At 44.5% G+C, this 21,057-nt stretch overlaps 1 protein-coding gene across 1 annotated transcript in view; it reads right to left on the bottom strand.

Annotated features, from left to right (window-relative positions):
• LOC117352161 (carnitine O-palmitoyltransferase 1, liver isoform-like) overlaps window positions 1–21,057 on the bottom strand; it is a 238,881-nt gene that overhangs the window by 179,534 nt on the left and 38,290 nt on the right. Inside the window, 1 exon segment of the mRNA XM_033928380.1 lies at window positions 8,422–8,523. Within this exon segment, the coding sequence (XP_033784271.1) occupies window positions 8,422–8,523 (102 nt within the window).

Below are 21,057 nucleotides of genomic sequence, written 5' to 3'. Positions count from 1 at the left end.
AGACCTGAGGTCCATCGCGCCCAGCAGTCCGCTCACACGGCGGCCCAACAGGTCCAGGACCTGTGCAGTAATCCTCTATCTATACCCCTCTATCCCCTTCTCCAGCAGGAAATTGTCCAATCCTTTCTTAAACCCCAGTACCGTTCTCTGCCCTATTACGTCCTCTGGAGAGCGCATTCCAGGTATCCCCACACGTTGGGTAAAGAAGAACTTCCTAGCATTCGTTTTGAATCTGTCCCCTTTCAACTTTTCCGAATGCCCTCTTGTTCTTTTATTATTCAAAAGTTTGAAGAATCTGTCCCTCTCTACTCTCTCTATGCCCTTCATAATCTTGTAAGTCTCTATCATATCTCCTCTAAGTCTCCTCTTCTCCAGGGAAGAGTCCCAGTTTCTCCAATCTCTCAGCGTATGAAAGGTTTTCCATCCCTTTTATCAGATGTGTCGCTCTCCTCTGAACCCTCTCGAGTAACGCCATGTCCTTCTTAAGGTACGGCGACCAATATTGGATGCAGTACTCCAGATGCGGGCGCACCATCGCCCGATACAATAGCAGGATAATTTCTTTTGTTCTGGTTGTAATACCCTTCTTGATTATACCTAGCATTCTATTCGCTCTCTTAGCGGCCGCTGCGCACTGTGCCATCGGCTTCATTGTCATGTCCACCATTACCCCCAAGTCCCTTTCTTGGGTGCTCTCATGCAATAAGATCCCTCCCATCGTATAGTTGTACCTCTGGTTTCTGCTTCCCACATGTAATACTTTACATTTCTCAACGTTGAACTTCATCTGCCATCTCGTCGCCCATTCTCCTAGTTTTATCAAGTCCCTTTGTAATTCTTCGCAGTCCTCTTTAGTCCGAGCTCCATTAAATAGTTTGGTGTCGTCCGCAAATGTTATTATCTCACACTTCATCCCTGTTTCTAGCTCATTTATGAATATATTAAATAGCAGCGGTCCGAGCACCGAGCCCTGCGGAACACCACTCGTGATCCTCCTCCAGTCCGAGTAGTGGCCCTTCACTCCTACCCTCTGTTTCCTACCCACCAACCAGTTTCTGATCCATCTATGTACATCTCCTTCCACCCCTGATTGTGAAGATACCAATGAGATAAATAATATAAACATTAAGTTTAAGCAAATAAGTCAACGGCTTAGCTCTGAACATATCAAAGGCCTCAGTAATGTTCTTCCCATCGAAAAATAATGTTAAATTTTCATCTCAAATACTTTTGGATAAAACTCCACTTTGAATAATAACAACTACGAAAATACTGGGAGTAATACTAGATCAGAAACTTTCATATCACGATCAGATCAGCTCAGTGGTAAGAAACGGTTTCTCTAAGCTACGTCTTATCAGATCTTTAGCAAAAGTCTTAAAACCAGAGGCTCTCAACATCCTTATCCATACTTTAATTATTTCTAGGATTGATTACTGCAACACGTTGTACCAAGGTATAACACAGAAATAAATGAGAAGATTGCAAATTATACAAAACATAGCAATAAAAATCATTACTAATTCAAAAAAAATATGACCACGTAACACCACTTCTGCAAAAGGCACACTGGTTACCAGTCCCACACAGAATTACTTACAAAATTGCGCCATTAACCTTTAAAATTCAACAATCTAATACACCAATATTCCTGGACCGCCTTTTGACACCATACAACCCACTTAGGACACTGCCATCAATAGAACAGCATCTTTTGACTATCCCCTCCTTAAAAGTAATAGGTAGTAGGAGATCTACTATTTTTTCGGTTATAGCTCCTCAGCTCTGGAATAATCTTCCAAATTATTTGCGTACTGAACCCTGATTAGAAAAGTTCAAAGGACTTTTGAAAAGTTTTCTGTATAAAGAGGCAATTGAGACATAGATAAGTTAACTTGCTTGCACTTATATCCAGTCTCAATCAGTCCTTATTCACAGGACTCAAATCCTCCTCTCTTCTTTCGCCTTCTTTCTCTTTTTCTTATTTTCTTCTTTATCTTTATTAGTCGCCCCCTCGTGATGTGTTACCCATAAATGTTTCTCCTCTTTCTTTAATGATTGTAGTTCATCCCCCTTTCCTTTTGTATCTGTAATAAATTTGTATGTATATATTTTATTTTGTAATAAACTGTCATTATTTGTCCCCTTTTTTAATTTGTAATACCCATTGAAATATTTGATATTGTGTGTAGATCAAATTTTAATAAAACTTGAAACTTGGTACTCTTCCCTAGGTATAATAAGCTTTTGAGCTTACTGGGTACGTGAAGGGAACACTGCCTCCAGAGCCCCTTCCCTCATCTTGTCAGTTTTGTCACTAGCAAAGAAAGTAATTGTGTACTGAGGAGATGGAGGGTGGGTATCATCATGTGACTATGCCAATCACATATCCATCCCTAAGCATCTTCTGGTCTCTTCCACATCTCTATTAAAACACAAAATATACAGGCTTACATCCATACACCATACATACCATTAAAATCCCCAGCCAGGTCTTCCCAGCTCTTCCTGGTCCTCTCCGGGACTTCCTTGGACTCCATTCCTCCAGGTCTTCTCCCGAGTCCTTTCTGACCCTCCATTGGCCCATCAAGCCTTTGACGGCTTCCAGTGCCATTTATTGGTCACTCTGCCGGTTGCCACTATGCCAGGCAGTCCCTCCACTGGACGCTCCTCAGATCTCTGGCCAATGCTCCCAGGGTTTACCAGGCTGCCTTCTAGGGATCCACTGACCACTACCAGTCTCTCCGCCGGCTACCACTGTCCCAGCCTCTGCCGGTCAGCTGTCAGTCCTTCCCCCTCAGCCTTGGACTCTTCCAGTTTCTCCGTTCAGTCTTCTTATCCTGCATGCATGCACTGAGGGCTCTCCCAGCCCCTCAGTCATCTTATCACAGACAAACAACTGAGGACTCTCTTGTGGGGCCACCACAAGTCTCTCACTCCCTGGCCTCTTGGGTCCCCACCACCAATCCGACTACTGGTCGTCAAGCCTGAGCTACTTCCTCAACTTCAGGCTATACCGGTCCCACTACTGGTCATCAAGCCTGAGCTACTTCCTCAACTTCAGGCTATACCAGGCCCTGCGGCTACTTCTTAGCTCTTTCCTGGTCCCCACAGACCCTCCCACCACTGGGCTTCCAGTTCTCTGCTGCACTAGTCCTCCTATCAGGGCTGGTCAGTCTGACCTCTCTACTCTACTGCACCAGGCCCCATCAGTGCTGGTCAGCCATGGTCTTCAGGACTTACCAGGGCTGGCCAGAGGCCAGCATTCCTCTCCCCAAGGATCACCCAGCTCCCGAAGGAGCTTCTTGCCTTCTGAGCACTCTTTGCTGGGAGCTGTTCTTTTCAGCACCACAATCCACTCAGGGTGAGTGGAAAGCTCCCAGCAGCACCTACAGCTCTTATGCAAATCAGCTAGGCTCTAAATCAGCTAGGCTCTTTCTTTTAGCTGCTCAGACTCCTGTCACAGTGGGCAAGTGTGGCTGCATTCTCCTGCTGTCTAAGGAGAACCCCTGTTACAGTAAAGCAACTTTGCTTTCTCCAGAGACAAGCAGGGGAAATGCAGGCACACTTGCTGGTGAGTCACAAGCATAAGAAACAAATGGGCGGAGGTAAAAAACTTACAGTGCAAATAAGTTCCTAAAAACTGATTGTCCAAATTGTATGTCTTGTGCTGAACTCTAGTCCAAGCTGTAGTGTTTGGTGAATGTATGGATGGAGGACCAGGTTGCAGCTTTGCAGATATCTTGAATTGGTATGGATTTAAGATGTGCTATCGAAGAAGCCATTGCTCTTATTCTGTGTGCTCCAATTGAGTCAGGACTTTTGACAATTGAGTCAGGACTGCTATACCAATTGAGCTTTGGTATAGCAGAAGTTGATACAGTGTACAATCCATGAGGATATAGTTCTTTTAGAGGTTGGGTGTCCACGATTGGAGGGATTGTAACAAATGAAGTTGGTTGGTTTGATGGAAGGCTGTATAGTAAGGAATGTTTGCAGTCCAAGATAGGAAGATGTTCTTCCTTTGAAGAGGAATGCGGAGGAGGAAAAAAGGACAGAAAAGTCTGGTAGAGATGGAAATCTGTAACAACTTTTGGAAGGAACTTCTTCAGGTGAGTCTGCATCTGCACTTTACTTGGAAAAAATTGGAGATAAGGATAATAGGTAACCAGAGCCTGAAGCTTGCTAACTCTCCTTGCTGATGTAAGCACTGTGAGGAAGACTGTTTTCCATGTGAGGAATGTTAATGTGGTTGACCCCAAAGGTTCAAAAGGGGCTCTCATTAATTGACCTAAATCTAAGTTAAGGTTTCATGCTAGCGGAGAGGCCCATAATGGAGGCCTAAGATTAGTGAGACCTCTGAGAAAACGAGAAACCAGGAGGTGTTGTGAAATTGGTTTTCCTTCAATGATAGAGTGATGTGCTGAAATTGAAGATAAATGGAATCTTACAGAATTTGTCTTGAGACCGGAATCAGACAAATGAAGAAGATATGTTAATATGCAAGGAATTGGGCAATAAAGGGAGTCTTGCGCTTGAGAATGTGCTCATATTGAAAAATGTTGCTATTTAGATTGATAAGACTTCCTAGTCAAAAGGCATCTGGATGCGAGAAGGACCGACTTCACTGATTGTGAGACTGGCATTCCAGTGAGGAATGAAGCTTCAATTTCTACGCTGCAGGATTCAGACTGCATAGATTGGGATGCGGAGTCATCCATTCTGGGGAACATCGAAGAAATCTAGAAACAGTAGATATCAGATCTGTCTGGGCTAGCTAGGGGCAATTAGAATGAGATGAGTATTGTTTGGCTACTTTCTGAAGTACTCTGGAAATAGGCAGAACTGGTAGGAAGACAGAAGATTGTTTCCCAATGGCATGGAAAAAGCATCTCTTGCTATTGCTTGCGGAACTGGACAAAGGGAACAGAACATCTGACATTGAGCATTGTCTTGTGAGGCAAAAAGGTCTATAAGAGGGGTTCCCCAGAGTTGAAATATGTGTTGAAGGGTGGCAGTATTTAAAATCCACTCCTGAGGACTTAGCTTGTGAGTGACAGAATCTGCAATTAAATTTTGTCTCCCTGATAGACTTTGTCACCCTTGTCTACAAAGGGAAATCATGTCAGGATCTGTTTAGTTATGTTTATGAGATTGGAGCATGTTTAAACTAATGGGATTATATTTCATGTTAATACTTGTTTGAGTTCCTTTTTCTGATTTTCCTAAGAATTTCCTTCCTTAAACTCAGGTTCCAATCTACATTCCCTCCAATACCTCTCACTGGGAAAACTGTACTCAAACTTTGTCAGGATCGGGGCACCATGATCTTCATTGCACCCGCTGGCTGCATCAATCATGATTCCTTCTGTAGAGGTGAAGGAAGCGATCAGAGACAAGAAAACTTCGTTTAAAGAATGGACGAAAATTGGAATAAGCACAAGCAACATCAACACAGGTGCCATAAGGCGGTAAAAGGGGCCATAAGAGACTACGAGGAGAAAATAGCCAAGGAGGTGAAAAATTTCAAGCCGTTCTTTCAATATATTAAGGGGAAACAACGTGCGAAGGAAGCAGTAGGACCGTTGGATGACCATGGAATAAAGGGAGTGCTAAAGGAGGACAAAGAAATTGCAGAGAAACTGAACACATTTTTTGCGTCTGTATTTACCGAAGAGGATATACACAGCATAATTGAACCCATCAGGCTATATGCTGGAAATGAAAACGGTTAAACTGACAGGGTTGACAGTCAGTCTAGAAGAGGTATGCAGGCAGGTTGATAGGCTTAAGAGCAATAAATCCCCGGGACTTGATGGCATCCATCCAAGGGTCATCAAGGGACTATAGCTGAACTGCTTCAACTAATAGCCAATCTGTCGATCAAATCGGGAAAGATTCTGGAAGACTAGAAGGTGGCAAATGTTACGCCGATCTTCAAAAAAGATTCAAGGGGAGATCCGGGAAACTACAGACCGGTGAGTCTGATCTCTGTACTGGAAAAGATGGTAGAGGCGCTGATAAAGGACCACATCATTGATCACCTTGACGGACACGGTTTAATGAGGACCAGCCAGCATGGTTTCAGCAAAAGCAGATCTTGCCTGACGAACTTGCTGTACTTCTTCGAGGGAGTAAACAGGCGGATAGACAAGGGAGACCCGGTCGACATTGTATATCTGGATTTTCAGAAGGCGTTCAACAAGGTTCCACATGAACGACTACTTCGTAAAATTGCAAGCCATGGAATCGAGGGTGAAATACTCACGTGGATTAAAAACTGGATGGAGCATAGGAAACAGAGAGTGGGGGTAAATGGACAATTCTCAGACTGGAAGAGTGTCACCATAAGGGTGCATGGACCCGTGCTCTTCAACATCTTTATAAATGATCTGGACATTGGTACGACAAGTGAGGTGATTAAATTTGCAGACGATACAAAGTTATACAGAGTAGTGAAGACACAGGGGGATTGCGAAGATCTGTAACGTGACATAATCAAGCTCGAGAAATGGGCATCAACATGGCAAATGAGATTCAACATGGATAAGTGCAAAGAGATGCATGTCGATAACAAAAATCTCATGCACGAATACAGGATGTCAGGGGCGGTACTTGGAGAGACCTCCCAGGAAAAAGACCTGGGAGTTCTGATCAACAAGTTGATGAAGCCGTCTGCACAATGCACTGCTGCAGCAACAAGGGCGAACAGAATGCAAGGAATGATAAAGAAGGGGATCACGAACAGATCGGAGAAGGTTATCATGCCGCTGTACAGAGCCATGGTGAGCCCTCACCTGGAATACTGCGTCCAGCACTGGTCGTCGTACATGGAGAAGGACACGGTACTACTCGAAAGGGTCCAGAGAAGAGCGATTAAAATGGTTAAGAGGCTGGAGGAGTTTCCATACAGTGAGAGATTGAAGAAACTGGGATTCTTTTCCCTTGAAAAGAGGAGACTGAGAGGAGACATGATCGAAACATTCAAAATACTGAAAGGAACAGACTTAGTAGATAAAGACAGACTGTTCACACTCTCCAAGGTAGGGAGAACGAGAGGGCACTCTCTAAAGTTGAAAGAGGATAGATTCCATACAAACGTAAGGAAGTTCTTCTTCACCCAGAGAGTGGTGGAGAGCTGAAATGCTCTTCTGGAGTCTGTTGTAGGGGAAAACACCCTCCAGGGTTTCAAGACTAAGCTGGACAAGTTCCTGCTAAACTGGGACGTACACAGGTGAGACTCATTTAGAGCACTGGTCTTTGACCCGGGGGCCGCCGCATAAGTGGACTGCTGGGCAGGATGGACCACTGGTTTGACCCAGCAACAGCAATTCTTATGCTCTTTCAACTTGGGAAACCTGCAAACAACAACTTTTTCCATTACTACTGACACAGAATGAAGGTTCTCTCCTACATCCTAACCCTCGCTCATTGGCACTCAAAGCACAGTATCGTTCTCCGGACACACAAATACTTATACACTTTCTGCTCCAGTTTCAGTTATCATTGAAGCATCTAGAAAACCCTCCACACAAGTGTTGCCATTTCAAATGGACTTAATTCACTATCTGGTGTGGCCTCCATTGTCAGGACACTATCAGTTGTTCACTTCCATTCAAGACAAAGTTAGACAAGTTCCTGCTGAACCAGAACATACGCAGGTAAGGCTAATTTCAGTTAGGGCACTGGTCTTTGACCTGAGGGCCGCCGCAGGAGCGGACTGCTGGGCACGATGGACTACTGGTCTGACCCAGCAGTGCCAATTCTTATGTTCTTATGACTACCTCCTTCATCTCTCTAATTCAGGTTTCAAAACTAACTTGGTTCAAGTTCATCTCAGTGTCATCTGTGCATTTCACTCTCCATTAGATAAGAAGCCAATATCTGTTCATCCTTTGTGTAGGAGAAGTGGTATGAGGGTTGTTGTAGAATGTCATGTGACTAGTCAGGTAAGCCGGCTCACCTTGCAGGTAGCAATGTAATTTATTTTATTTATTTAAAAACGTGTACCCCACTTACACCTAATTTACTTTTGAGATATTTAATAAATCGTATTAAAAAAATAAAGTGCAGAAACCTTTCAAAGAGCCCTCGTAATTTTTCTCATATCCCTTATGTCTGCATGCCAGGTGAGAAAACTGCAAGCAGTTTTGGTTTTAGATCATGGCAGTTAGCTGCTTTTGTTATTTCATAACCTGTCAATTTGTACAGCAGAGAAGAATAAAAATTCTCAAAGCCATGCTGAATTATTTTCACTTGTGTATAGCTCTTGCTACTGCTGTTTAAGCCACCCAAGTTTTCTGTCATGAAAACTGTCAAAAAGGCACACTAATGGATGTGCACACTAAAACGGCTAAAGGAGCCCTATATTTTTTCAAAATCAAATTAACTGGTTTTCTGCCAGAAAGAATTGCAACTCACCCTCTTTATAGTATCTTTCACAGCTGGAACAGGCAGGCGAGGCAAGGAGGTCTGGAAGCTATAGAGCATTGGTTTACACCCCGAGAAGAGTTTCACCAACCGCTAGAAAAGAACAACAGCCTTTAGAAACTAAGCAATTTGGGTATTTCAGCTAGTAATTTTGAGATGGTTCTCTTGTTTGTGTGTGGGGGAAAAAAGTCTGTATTTTATTTCATTAAACAATTTACCCCCTCTTTTGTCAGCTATGCTAGAGGTTTTTAGTGCAGCCTGGTAACATAAGTGCTCCGATGCTCACAGGAATTCTCTGAGCATCGGAGCATTTACCACACGGGCCACATTAAAAACCTCTAGCGCAGCTTGATAAAAGCCAGCCTTATATCCCTATCCATCATAATCCTACCACTTTAGTCAGGTTACAAAACATACACAATAAAAAACTTAAAATATAAACAGGTTATATTAGAGAAAAAATGGCAAAATTAGTTTAGTGTGCCTTGGTAGCTTATCTCTGATATCTTGCAGTGATCACTATTGTCACCATTGCTATTAATTTTTTAAGCACTTTTAGAGAAAATCTTTTGGTTTTTCTATTATTAGGATCATAAGAATATACTTTTGAATTGATATGTAAATAATTTGACAAAGTAAAATATGGATGTCTTTCAATTGTTGAAATAAACTATCTTCACAATTCCTCCAGTATGTAAATCATTGTACAGGCCAAAACTTTTCAAGGAACACTAATGCTTAAACGTATAGTATTAGAACTGATAACTTCCATTAGACTAGCCCAAATGAAGACAATTCAGCTTTCTACTGCAAGGAAAGGTTAGGTTCTTACCTCAATAATCTTTCTGGTAGACATACGCTCTACTCCTGAACATGTGGGTAGTCAACCTCTTCTTGCGACAACTTTTGTAGGGAGCTTCATTTGCATACTTTTTTGCTCCTCCTCCCTTACCTCTGGGCTGTCCTTCAAATCTTCAATGCATAACAAAGCAGTCAGCCAGCCCTAGAGAGGAAACAGAAGAGGGAGGGGTACGGGGACTCTCTCTGTTACATCAGTTGTTGTAAATGATACAACTTATAGCATCCAGTCGACCATAAAGATACTTGGTATAATTTTAGATTGTACTCTTACAATGAAAAATCAGGTTGACTTGTTGGTTTGAAAGGGCTTTTATACTTTGTGGAAACTAAGAACTATTAGAGCATATTCTGATGTTAATTCCTTTCGATTGCTGGTTCAATCACTTATCCTTAGTCAGTTAGACTATTGCAACATTGTCCATCTTGTTGGTACCCAGAAAAACCTCCATAGACTGCGCATAATTCAGAATGCAGCAGTCAGATTGATTTTCAACTTGAGGACGTTTGACCACATTACTGATTCTTATCATTGAATGCATTGGCTTCCAGTTGAGGTGCGGGTTAAGTTTAAGCTCGGCTGCATTTGCTTTATGGCACTAATGGGCTCAATTCCTGAGTATCTCATGGAATCTTTTATTATTACAAGTTCTAAACATCTTAGAAAATCGCATCCACTGTTTTCATTCCCCTCAGTTAAGGGATGTAAATACAAGAAATTTCAGTAACGACTGCTATCTTTTCAGGCAGCCTCGTGGACTAGGGATTTAACTCATATATTTACATTTCCAATTTCATACCAACAATTTCATCGTGCCTTAAAAACTTATCATAAGAACATAAGAAATGCCTGCACCGGATCAGACCCGGGGTCCATCTAGTCCGGTTCCGCACACGCGGAGGCCCAGCCAGGCACACCCTGGCGAATACAATGTCACTCGTATCCCTCAATGTCTTCTGCAAGAAGATGTGCGTCCAATTTTCCCTTAAATCCTAGAACGGTGGTTTCCTCCACCAGCTCTTTCGGGAGAGAGTTCCAGGCGTTCACCACTCGCTGTGTGAAGCAGAACTTTCTGACGTTTGTCTTGGCCGTGTCCCCTCTCAGCTTCAGGCCATGACCTCTGGTCCGAGACTGGGTTACATTTGCCAATGTGAATAACGCTGTTTCTTGCTCACCATCCTTTCCCCCTGTTGGTGAGTGAGCTTGCTCCATTATGTCAATTCCTTTTAGCAATTTAAAAGTCTCTATCAGATCCCCTCTCAGTCTTCTCTTCTCAAGGGTGAATAGTCCCAGTTTTCTGAGGCGATCTTTGTAGCTCAAGTTCTCCATACCTTTTACTAGCTTCGTCGCTCTCCTCTGCACCCTCTCCAGTAGTGTTATATCCTTCTTCAGGTATGGAGACCAGTGTTGGACACAGTATTCCAGGTGTGGTCTGACCATTGCTCTATAAAGCGGCATTATGACCTCCCTTGATCTACTCGTGATTCCTTTCTTTATCATGCCTAACATCCTGTTAGCTTTCTTTGCCGCTGCTGCACATTGAGCCAATGGCTTCAGGGTTCTATCTATCAGTACTCCCAGGTCTTTTTCTTGATCGCTCTTCCCCAATGTTATACCTAACAGTTTGTACCCATGCTCCTTGTTTTTACTGCCCAGGTGCATCACTTTGCATTTTTCTACATTAAAACTCATCTGCCAATCTCTCAAGTTGCTTCAAATCTCTCTGGAGTTCTTCGCTGTCTTTTTGTGACCTGATTGCTCGGCATAGTTTTGTGTCATCTGCAAACTTGATGATAGCACTGGTCGTTTCTTCTTCCAGGTCATTTACGAAGATATTGAATAAGATAGGCCCAAGAACTGAGCCCTGAGGCACACCGCTAGTTACTTTCTTCCAGTCTGAGTACTTCCCATTTATGCCCACTCTTTGTCTTCTGTTTTCTAGCCATTTTCCTATCCATCTCAGTATATCCCCTTCTATTCCATGACTTTGTAGTTTCTTGAGAAGTCTCGCATGAGGTACTTTGTCGAACGCTTTCTGGAAGTCCAAGTATATTATGTCAACCAGTTTTCCGCTATCGACTTGTTTGTTCACTCCCTCGAAAAACTGAAGTAAGTTTGTCAAGCATGACTTCCCTTTCCTGAAGCCATGCTGACTACCTCTCAGCAGGTCATGGTTATCCAGGTGCTGTACAATGCTGTCTTTAATCAAAGCCTCAACCATTTTCCCAGGGACCGATGTGAGACTCACTGGTCTATAGTTTCCCGGTTCTCCCCTTGATCCTTTTTTGAAGATTGGTATTACGTTCGCTATCTTCCAGTCTTCTGGTATCTGTCCGGTTATAACTGACAAGTTAGCGAGGGTTTGCAGTAGTTCTCCGATTTCCACCTTTAGTTCTTTTAATACTCTCGGGTGAATTCCGTCTGGGCCAGGGGATTTGTCACTTTTTAGTTTGTCAATCTGATAGTATACCTGGTCCAGATCCACCTTCACTGTGGTGAGGCTCTCCTCTATTTCCCCCTTGAATACTTTCACTGTTTTGGGTATCGATGTGGTGTCTTCCTTGGTAAAGACAGAAGCAAAGAAGGAATTTAATCTGTCTGCAATCTGTTTGTCCTCTTTGATGTATCCTTTTCTTCCTTGGTCGTCGAGAGGGCCCACTGTCTCCTTTGCAGGTTTTTTCCCTTTAACATATCTAAAAAATGGTTTGAAGTTTTTGGCCTCTTGGGCTATCTTTTCCTCATAGGCCCTTTTAGCTTCTCTCACAGCCTTGTGGCACTTCTTCTGGTCGTCTTTATGACTGTTCCAAGCCTCAGTTGTTTTCTCGCGCTTCCATTTTTTTGAACGAGTCTTTCTTTTCCCTAACTGCATCCTTCACCTCTTTGGTTAGCCAAGCTGGTTCTCTTTTGGCTTTAGTTTTCCTTCCTTTGGCTATCTGCGGGATGTATAGATTCTGTGCTTCGGTGATAGTTTTTTTTAGTAGGGACCATGCTTGTTCTACCGTTTCGATTTTGGATATCCTTTTCTTGATCCGTTTTCTTACCATGGCTCTCATGCTATCGTATCTTCCTTTTTTAAAGTTGAAGATCTTGGTTAGGGTCTTAGTTCGCTTCCCCTTCCCGATGTCGAGTTTAAAGTAGATCATACTGTGGTCGCTCGTTCCTAGCGGGACCGTGACTTCTACATCTTTGGTTTGCCCAGTTATGCCATCTAGGACTAAGTCCAAGGTGGAGTTTCCTCTTGTCGGTTCTCCTACCATTTGTTCTAGGAAGCAGTCTCCCATCATTTCCAGGAACTTTATTTCTTTGCCGCAGCTTGAGGTTACTAGGTTCCAGTCTATTCCTGGGAAATTGAAGTCTCCCATGATAGTTACATTGCCCGTCCTACATTCATGTCTTATTTCATCTATCATATCCGAGTCTGTTTCCTCCGTCTGACCTGGAGGTCGATAGTAGAGACCTATTTTTATGTCTGCTCCGTTTTGTCTGGGGATCTTTACCCAGAGGGACTCCAGTTTCGTTTTCTCCTCCGCCTTCCCTTCTCCAGTAGATTCTACTCCTTCCTGGACATATAGGGCAATGCCTCCCCCTTTCTGCCCTGTTCTGTCTCTTCTGTAAAGCTTGTATCCCTGTAGTACTGTATCCCATTCATTTTCCTCGTCCCACCATGTTTCTGTTATGCCAATGATATCTATTTCTTCGCATCTAGCTAGTGTTTCCAACTCCCCCATTTTATTTCTCAGGCTTCTGGCATTTGTGTACATACATTTAAGCTCCCTTTGTGTTGCCTTCTTAGATTTTCTGGGCTTCACAGGCCTTATTGTATCTTTTACTGCATCTATTTGCGCTCCATTGTTGTCTCCCTCATTTGCGTCAAGTTCTTCCTCTTCATCTGAGCGGATGTCCTTATTTCCTGCTGTCCGGGCCATCAACTGGTTGTCGACTGTCCGCTCTCCCCTGATCTTCAGTTTAAAGTCTTCTCAATGATCTTCTTCATGTTTCCAGCCAATATTCTCGCCCCTTCTTTGGTGAGGTGTAATCCGTCCTTCCTAAAGTACCTGCTCCTTCCCCAGAACGTCGTCCAGTTGCGCACGAAGTCAAACCCTTCTTCCTCGCACCATCGTCTCATCCAGGCGTTGATTTCTCGCAGCTCATCTTGCCTCTTCGCATCTGCCTTCGGTACCGGGAGGATCTCAGAAAATGCCACTGTCACCTCCCTGACCTTCAGTTTTCTTCCAAGTGAGCGGAGCTGGTTCTTCATTTCCTCCCTATCGTACTTCCGTCCGCTCACGTCGTTGGTTCCCACGTGGATAAGTACCGCAGTGTCCTTCCCTTCTGCGCTGTCTATGATCCTGATGATCCTGCCAGCCACATCCTTCACTCTTGCTCCGGGCAGGCAGGTGACCAGTCTGTCTTCTCTTCCTCCTGCAATGTGGCTGTCTACATTGCGTATAATGGAATCTCCAACAATGATCCCTATCTTCTCTATTCGAGGGTTTCTTGGGGGTCGCAAGTCCACGTCCATGGTGTAGGTCCTGTCTTCTTTCTTCTGTGGCACATCCCCAACCTCAGCTGCAGACTCTTCATCAATTGTAGTGGTATCTCCGCCCATATCACCATGGCCTTCTTCCTGGGTAGTTCGGGTACAGCTGTCCAACCCTGGGACTTCCACATGTTGCTGGTGGGCTTCCTCGATGAATTTCTCAAGTTCCTCGATCTCTTCGCTGGCACTAGATGTCTCCTGCTTGCTGGGTTCTTCTTCTTTACAGGTGAGGAGTTCTTCCAGTTCTCTCACTGTTCCCTCCAGCATACGAACTTGTTGTTTCAGGCTATCCAGTTCTCTGCACCGACTGCAAACGTATGCCCTAGTCCCCGAGGGGAGGTAGTCATACATATTGCAGTCAATGCAGAAGACTGGAAAGCCCATCTTCTGGGTACCGTGGGCGATCATTTCCCTTCTGAAGTCTGGGCTGTATGTGAATCTTCTGTTTCTGTCGGTTGTGTGTGACCCGACTTCCTGTTGTTATCTTCTAGTTAGTAGTGAGTCTGTTTGTGCTGCTGTGCTTTGGGTGTTTTAGGTGAGTGCTTGTTTTAGGTGTGTTCTAAGAATGTGGTGTGAAAGAAGTGTTCCCTGCTGTGTGGCTAGGTAAGAAAGCCTTGTAACTTATGCTTTTGGTCTTTCTTTTGGGCGACCTAACTTCCTGGCTCCTTCTTACGGCTCCTTCGCAAAGGCGCACTCGCTAAGGCGAGCGCCTTTGTAATGTAATGTAATGTATGTAATGTAATTTATTTCTTATATACCGCTACATCCGTTAGGTTCTAAGCGGTTTGAAGAAAATATACATTAAGATTATAAATGAGAAGTAAGAAGGTACTTAAAAAATTCCCTTACTGTCCCGAAGGCTCACAATCTAACTAAAGTACCTGGAAATTAATAAAGAAGAGAAATAAAGATGGTTGAAAAAAGAAAAATTCTAAGTGAATTTATAGGATGGAAATTAAACTGACAGTGAAGAACTGTATGAAAAATACATATGGAATTCAGTTAGAGAGGGTAGGTTACAATCTATTTATGGTATTTGTTTAATTGGAAGGTGTTAAGGTTGGTAATTTGGGGGAAGGTTATCTGAAGGTAGGTGAATCTTCTGGAGGTAAAAGAGGAGGGGTTAAGATATTTGGATGAATTTTTTGAAAAGCAGGGTTTTGATTTCTTTTCTGAATGTTTTGAAGTTGTCTGATATTGTCATAAGATTGGAGATGGAATGGTTGATTTTTGCTGCTTGTGTTGCTAGAAGGTTGTCAAACATTTTCTTGCGTTGTGTGCCTTTGAGTGGGGGGAAGGCGAAAGGGTTCGATGTTCTTCTGTGTCTTGAGGTGGAGATTTGGTTTAAGCGGTTATTTAGATAGGAGGGGGAAGAGCCGTGTAATGCTTTGAATATCAGGCAGTAGAATTTGAATTGGATTCGTGCTTGTATGGGTAGCCGGTGAGAGTCTAAGAAGGCAGTTGTTATGTGATCATATTTTTTGAGTGAGTAGATCAATCTGAGGGCGGTGTTTTGTATGGTCTGGAGTTGTTTTATCATAGTGGCTGGACAAGGAAGATATAGGGAGTTGCAATAATCCAGCAGACCTAAGACTAGGGATTGGACGATTAGTCTAAATTGTGCTTGGCTCCCTTCCTGTTAAGGGGGAGTCGGGTCGATGACGCTGATGATGCGGAGGGGGTGGGTGGAGCTTCCTCTCGCCGCTACCCGCTCCTCTCCGCCGCCGCTGGTAGCTCTCTCCTGATCTTCCCTGCTTGCTTGTGCTTCCTCTGCCTCGCTGCTCCTCACAACGCGACTTTCACTGCCTCCCTGCTCCTCTCCACGCGGCTGAAGTGGCCTTCGCGCCCTGGCTCCCTTCCTGTTAAGGAGGAGTCGGGTCGATGACGCTGATGATGCGGAGGGGGTGGGCGGAGCTTCCTCTCGCCGCTACCCGCTCCTCTCCGCCGCCGCTGGTAGCTCTCTCCTGATCTTCCCTGCTTGCTTGTGCTTCCTCTGCCTCGCTGCTCCTCACAACGCGACTTTCACTGCCTCGCTGCTCCTCTCCACGCGGCTGAAGTGGCCTTCGCGCCCTGGCTCCCTTCCTGTTAAGGGGGAGTCGGGTCGATGACGCTGATGATGCGGACGGGGTGGGCGGAGCTTCCTCTCGCCGCTACCCGCTCCCTCTCCGCCGCCGCTGGTAGCTCTCTCCTGATCTTCCTGCTTGCTTGTGCTTCCTCTGCCTCGCTGCTCCTCACAACGCGACTTTCACTGCCTCGCTGCTCCTCTCCACGCGGCTGAAGTGGCCTTCGCGCCCTGGCTCCCTTCCTGTTAAGGGGGAGTCGGGTCGATGACGCTGATGATGCGGAGGGGGTGGGCGGAGCTTCCTCTCGCCGCTACCCGCTCCTCTCCGCCGCCGCTGGTAGCTCTCTCCTGATCTTCCCTGCTTGCTTGTGCTTCCTCTGCCTCGCTGCTCCTCACAACGCGACTTTCACTGCCTCGCTGCTCCTCTCCACGCGGCTGAAGTGGCCTTCGCGCCCTGGCTCCCTTTCTGTTAAGGGGGAGTCGGGTCGATGACGCTGATGATGCGGAGGGGGTGGGCGGAGCTTCCTCTCGCCGCTACCCGCTCCTCTCCGCCGCCGCTGGTAGCTCTCTCCTGATCTTCCCTGCTTGCTTGTGCTTCCTCTGCCTCGCTGCTGCTCACAACGCGACTTTCACTGCCTCGCTGCTCCTCTCCTCTCTTTTTAGGGAATCTTTTGGAAGTTAGAATCTGGATCCTTATTCATTTGTATTACTAATTTTTGTGAACCGCATAGAACTTAATGGTATTTGCGGTATACAAGGGAGTTTTATATTATGTTATGTTTATGTTATACTGTATCTGTTCTGTTCATATCGGCAAACATATAACAGATAAATTCTAATATTTGCAATACAAAACAGGGTGAATAAAAACAAACAAGTGAGAGATACTGTATGTATAGATACCCCCTGGATAATATAATGCGGTAGATACTGCCTCTATTCTTGTCAAGGCTAGACTGAAGAAACAAGGTGTCTCAATTGTCAAATCTTATTGAGGCAGAAAGGCAAATTAACAATTGAGAAGGTGGGCTTCAGAACAGAGAGTATCTCTACTATAAAGAAGATCATTAAGATAAGAACCTAATTTTTCCTTCTAGTATGACAAATGCTCTATTCCTGAAATGTAACAGAGCAATCCCTGAAGCTTAGGGTGAGATAGATGAGCCTGCTACCAGAATCGAAGATCCAAATGCAGATTTCTGTTTAGCCACCACGTCTACTCTGTAAAACTTCGTGAATGTATGCAGAGAAGACCAAGTGGTGGCTCTACAGATCTATTCTGGGGAAACCACAGAGGATTCTGTCCTCGAAGAAGCAACGCCTCGCATGGAATGCATCTTCACAGATATAGGTGGATGCTTTCAACTTCCAATATAGGCGGAAGAAATGGTCATATGGATGCACCTTGAAATTGTTGCTTTTGACTCTGGCCAATCTTTAGGCTGCTCCAGCCAGACAAACAAATGATCTGACAATCGAAATTTGTTTGTAACTTCTAGGTACTGTAAGAGTCTGTGCACATCCCAAGATTTTAACATCCAATCCTGTTTTCTCGAACCTGAGGGCGTGCGGTAGGCAAGTGTACTTCCTGGTTGATATGGAAACTGGAAATCACTTTCAGCAAGAAAGACGGGACTATGCACAAGGTCACGCCTGAATCCGTAATCCTACGAAAATGATCTCTGCAGGTCAAAGCCTGAAGCACTAGCACTGCAGGCAAAGGTAATTGCCACCAAAATCATCATCTTGATAGTAAGGTTCATCAAGGAAGTTTAGTCCAGAGGCTCATAGAGTAGATTCATAAGTGCCCAGAGAACCACATTAAGATTCTACATCAAAAAAGGCAATCATATTGGACGGCAGAGCCATAACGCTCCCTTTAAAAATCTGGCTACACTAGGATGAGCAACAAAAGTGCTGCTATTGAACCTGGGGCCAAAACAGGAGAGCCCGGCTATCTGAATTTTTAGGGAGCCAACCACTAGGCCCTTTTCTAGACCTTCCTGGAGAAAGGCGAGCATCACTGATATCGAAGCCGAGCCAGGTCTTCACACCTCTGAGTGCACCAAGTTTGGAAATACTTCCAGGTGTTTGCGTATGCTGCTACAGTCAACATTTTCATACACCTCAGAAGGGTGGAGACCACATATGATCCAACATATGGAACCGCAGATACTTCCTGTTGTTTGGAAAAATGAGAATGTGCAGAGAGATCTCCATCAAATCCAGGGAGGTAAGAAACTCCCCGCCACTTCTGATGCAATAACCAATCTCACTGTCTCCATTCAGAAATGTGGTATCTTGAGGGCCACATTCACCACTTTGAGTTCTAGAATTGGCATCTAGTCCTCAAAGTTTCTCTTGGGCACAATTAAGTATACTAAGTCTTCCTCTGGTACAGGCTCTATGGCAGGGGTGCCCACACTTTTTGGGTTTGTGAGCTACTTTTAAAATGACCAAGTCAAAATGATCTACCAACAATAAAATTTAAAAAATACACAAAGCACACTGTACGCAGAGAAAATGTTAATTATCATTTATATTCTGGGTTTTTTTTCAAAGAGGTCAAGGCAGATGATTCTATGCACTGTCACCTCAGTATCAACCATACAAAAACAGACAAATATACCCCCCTCCCTTTTTACTAAACCACGATAGCAGTTTTTAGCGCAGGGAGCTGCGATGAATGCCCAGCGCTGCTCTCAACGCTCATAGGCTCCCTACACTAAAAACCGCTATTGTGGTTTAGTAAAAGGGGGCCATAGTGAAAAATATAGACAGCAGATATAAATTCTCAAAACAGACACATTTTGATCACTAAATTGAAAATAAAATCATTTTTCCTACCTTTGTTGTCTGGTGATTTCTTGAGACTCTGGTTGCACTTTCTTCTTCTGACTGTGCATCCAATCTTTCTTCCCTTCTTTCAGCCTGTATGCTTCCTCTCCTCCAGACCTCATTCCCTCCCCCAACTTTTTCTTCCTCTCTCCCTGCCCTTTATTTCTCCCTGCCTCCCTTTCTTTTTTTCTCTCTTCATGCCCCCTTTCTTTCTTTGTTTCCCTTCTTTCCTCTGTCTCCCTGCCTGTCCCCTTTTTTTCTTTCTCCCTGCCCTCCCCCAAGCCACTGCCGCCGCCATCAGGGAACAGGCCCCAAAGCCATCGCTGCCCCAAGCTCTCCCTGCATCCCTGCGTCAGGCCGACCTGCATTCCTGTCCCCGACGTCAATTCTGCCGTCGGAGAGGAAGTTCTGGGCCAGGCAGGCAGCGATTGGCTGACCTGGAACTTCCTCTCTGACGGCAGAATTGACATCGGGGAGAGGGAGGCTGATTGACCCGGTAAATTGTGAAGGCAACGCGAGTCTATCACGGAGCCCGAGACTCACTTTGCCTTGGCGATCTACCGATCGATCACGATCGACCTATTAGGCACCCCTGCTTTATGGCTTCCAGATTCAGGAATCTTTGTACTGTCACTCTGACCTTGGCCACTTTTTCTGGCTTCCCTGTTAAGGTCTGGGAGGGGATGAAAGAACTTGAGCATGTACCTTTCCTGTATTATTTCCAGCAACCAGTGATCTGTGGTTATCTCTACCCATGCCCCCAAATATGCCAAAATCCTTCCTCCAATGTGTTGAGCCTCAGTTGATGGCTTGGCATCCTAATTGCTTCTTTGGAGCTGGGGCGGAGCAGGAGCCTGAAGATTGAGGGCACCTGGCCCCTTCAAATCTTTGTCTGGAGATCTGAAACAATATCTGACCCAAAGGCCCTTCAAAGAACTGGTGGTAATGCCTGAAGTTCAAAATTACTTCCAACCAGACCCAGAGGGGCTCAAGGTCTGCTGTCTGGCAAGGATTTTGGCTTATGGTCCTGCACTCTGGCCATAAGATCATCCAAAAAATAATTGTCTTGGGAATGACATTTACTTAGAGTTGCCTTCAAGGAGGAATCCCCCACCCACTGTCTGATTCACAGCATCTTGCGGGCGAAAATGGAGTAAGCTGACATATTGGTCACAACTCTGAAAAAGTCATACAGAGCATCAGCCGTTGTGACCTTTCATGCTAGGCGGCCACCTAGCCACAGCTCCATTGCCAGGATTTACATTACATTACTGATTTCTATTCCACCTCAACCTTACAGTTCTGGGCGGATTACAAAAGAGACAACTGGACATTTCCAGGATAATTACAGAGAGAATTCTGGTCATTTCCAGGAGAAGTTACAAGAATAATGGAGCTGTATATTTCAAGAGCTACAAGATGCTGTACAAATAGGAAATAGTGCAGATCCAGTATATATACCATTAGGGAAGCAGTTGACATGCTTGAGGCTAAAGAGAAGGGAACTGGTGAAGGGGAGAGGAGGGGGGAGATGCGTTGGGGTTAAGCCATCTGTATAAATTTTTTTAATAGGTGGGTTTTGATTTCTTTGCGAAAATATTTGTAGTCGTTTCTTGTTATCAGTAGGTTGGAGATAGTATGGTCCAGTTTCGCTGCATATGTCGCCAGCAGACTGTCAAATATCTTCTTGCGCTGGGTGCCTTTGAGTGGGGGGTAGGTAAAAGGGGTCTTAGTTCTTCTTTGCCTAGTGGTGGTGTTTTGGTACAGGCGGTTGTTTAGGTAATTGGGGGCTGTGCCATTTATTGCTTTGAATAATAGACAGTATAGTTTGAATTGAATTTGTGCTTGCATTGGCAACCAGTGTAAGTCCAGGTAGGCCATGGTGACATGGTCAAATTTTCTCAGTGAGTAGATTAAGCTGAGTGCAGTGTTTTGGATTGTCTGAGTTGTTTTATCATTGTTGCAGGGCAAGGCAGATAGAGTATGTTGCAGTAGTCCAATAGACCTAGTACTAGGGATTGGACTACTAGCCTATATTGCTCTTTGTCGAAGAATTTTTGATTTTTCTTAAATTGCGCATGGTTAGAAATGCTTTCTGGGTGGTCTTGTTGATTTGGGCCTGCATTGTGCAGCATCTGTCTATTGTTACTCCTAGGAGTTTTAGGGTAGGTTGTATAGGGTATTTGGAGGCGTTTATTTCTAGTTCTGTGATGGAGGGATTCTTATCCTTTTCAAGCAGTAGAAATTTTGTTTTGTCAGTGTTCAGCTTCAATTTGTGATCTGCCATCCATTTTCCACTGCTTGAAGGTTTTTTTTCCAATTTTTCTG

The sequence above is a fragment of the Geotrypetes seraphini genome, chromosome 19, assembly GCF_902459505.1.
Source record: "Geotrypetes seraphini chromosome 19, aGeoSer1.1, whole genome shotgun sequence".
NCBI classification, from domain to species: Eukaryota; Metazoa; Chordata; class Amphibia; order Gymnophiona; family Dermophiidae; genus Geotrypetes; species Geotrypetes seraphini.
This window is presented reverse-complemented; position numbering and strand designations above follow the sequence as displayed.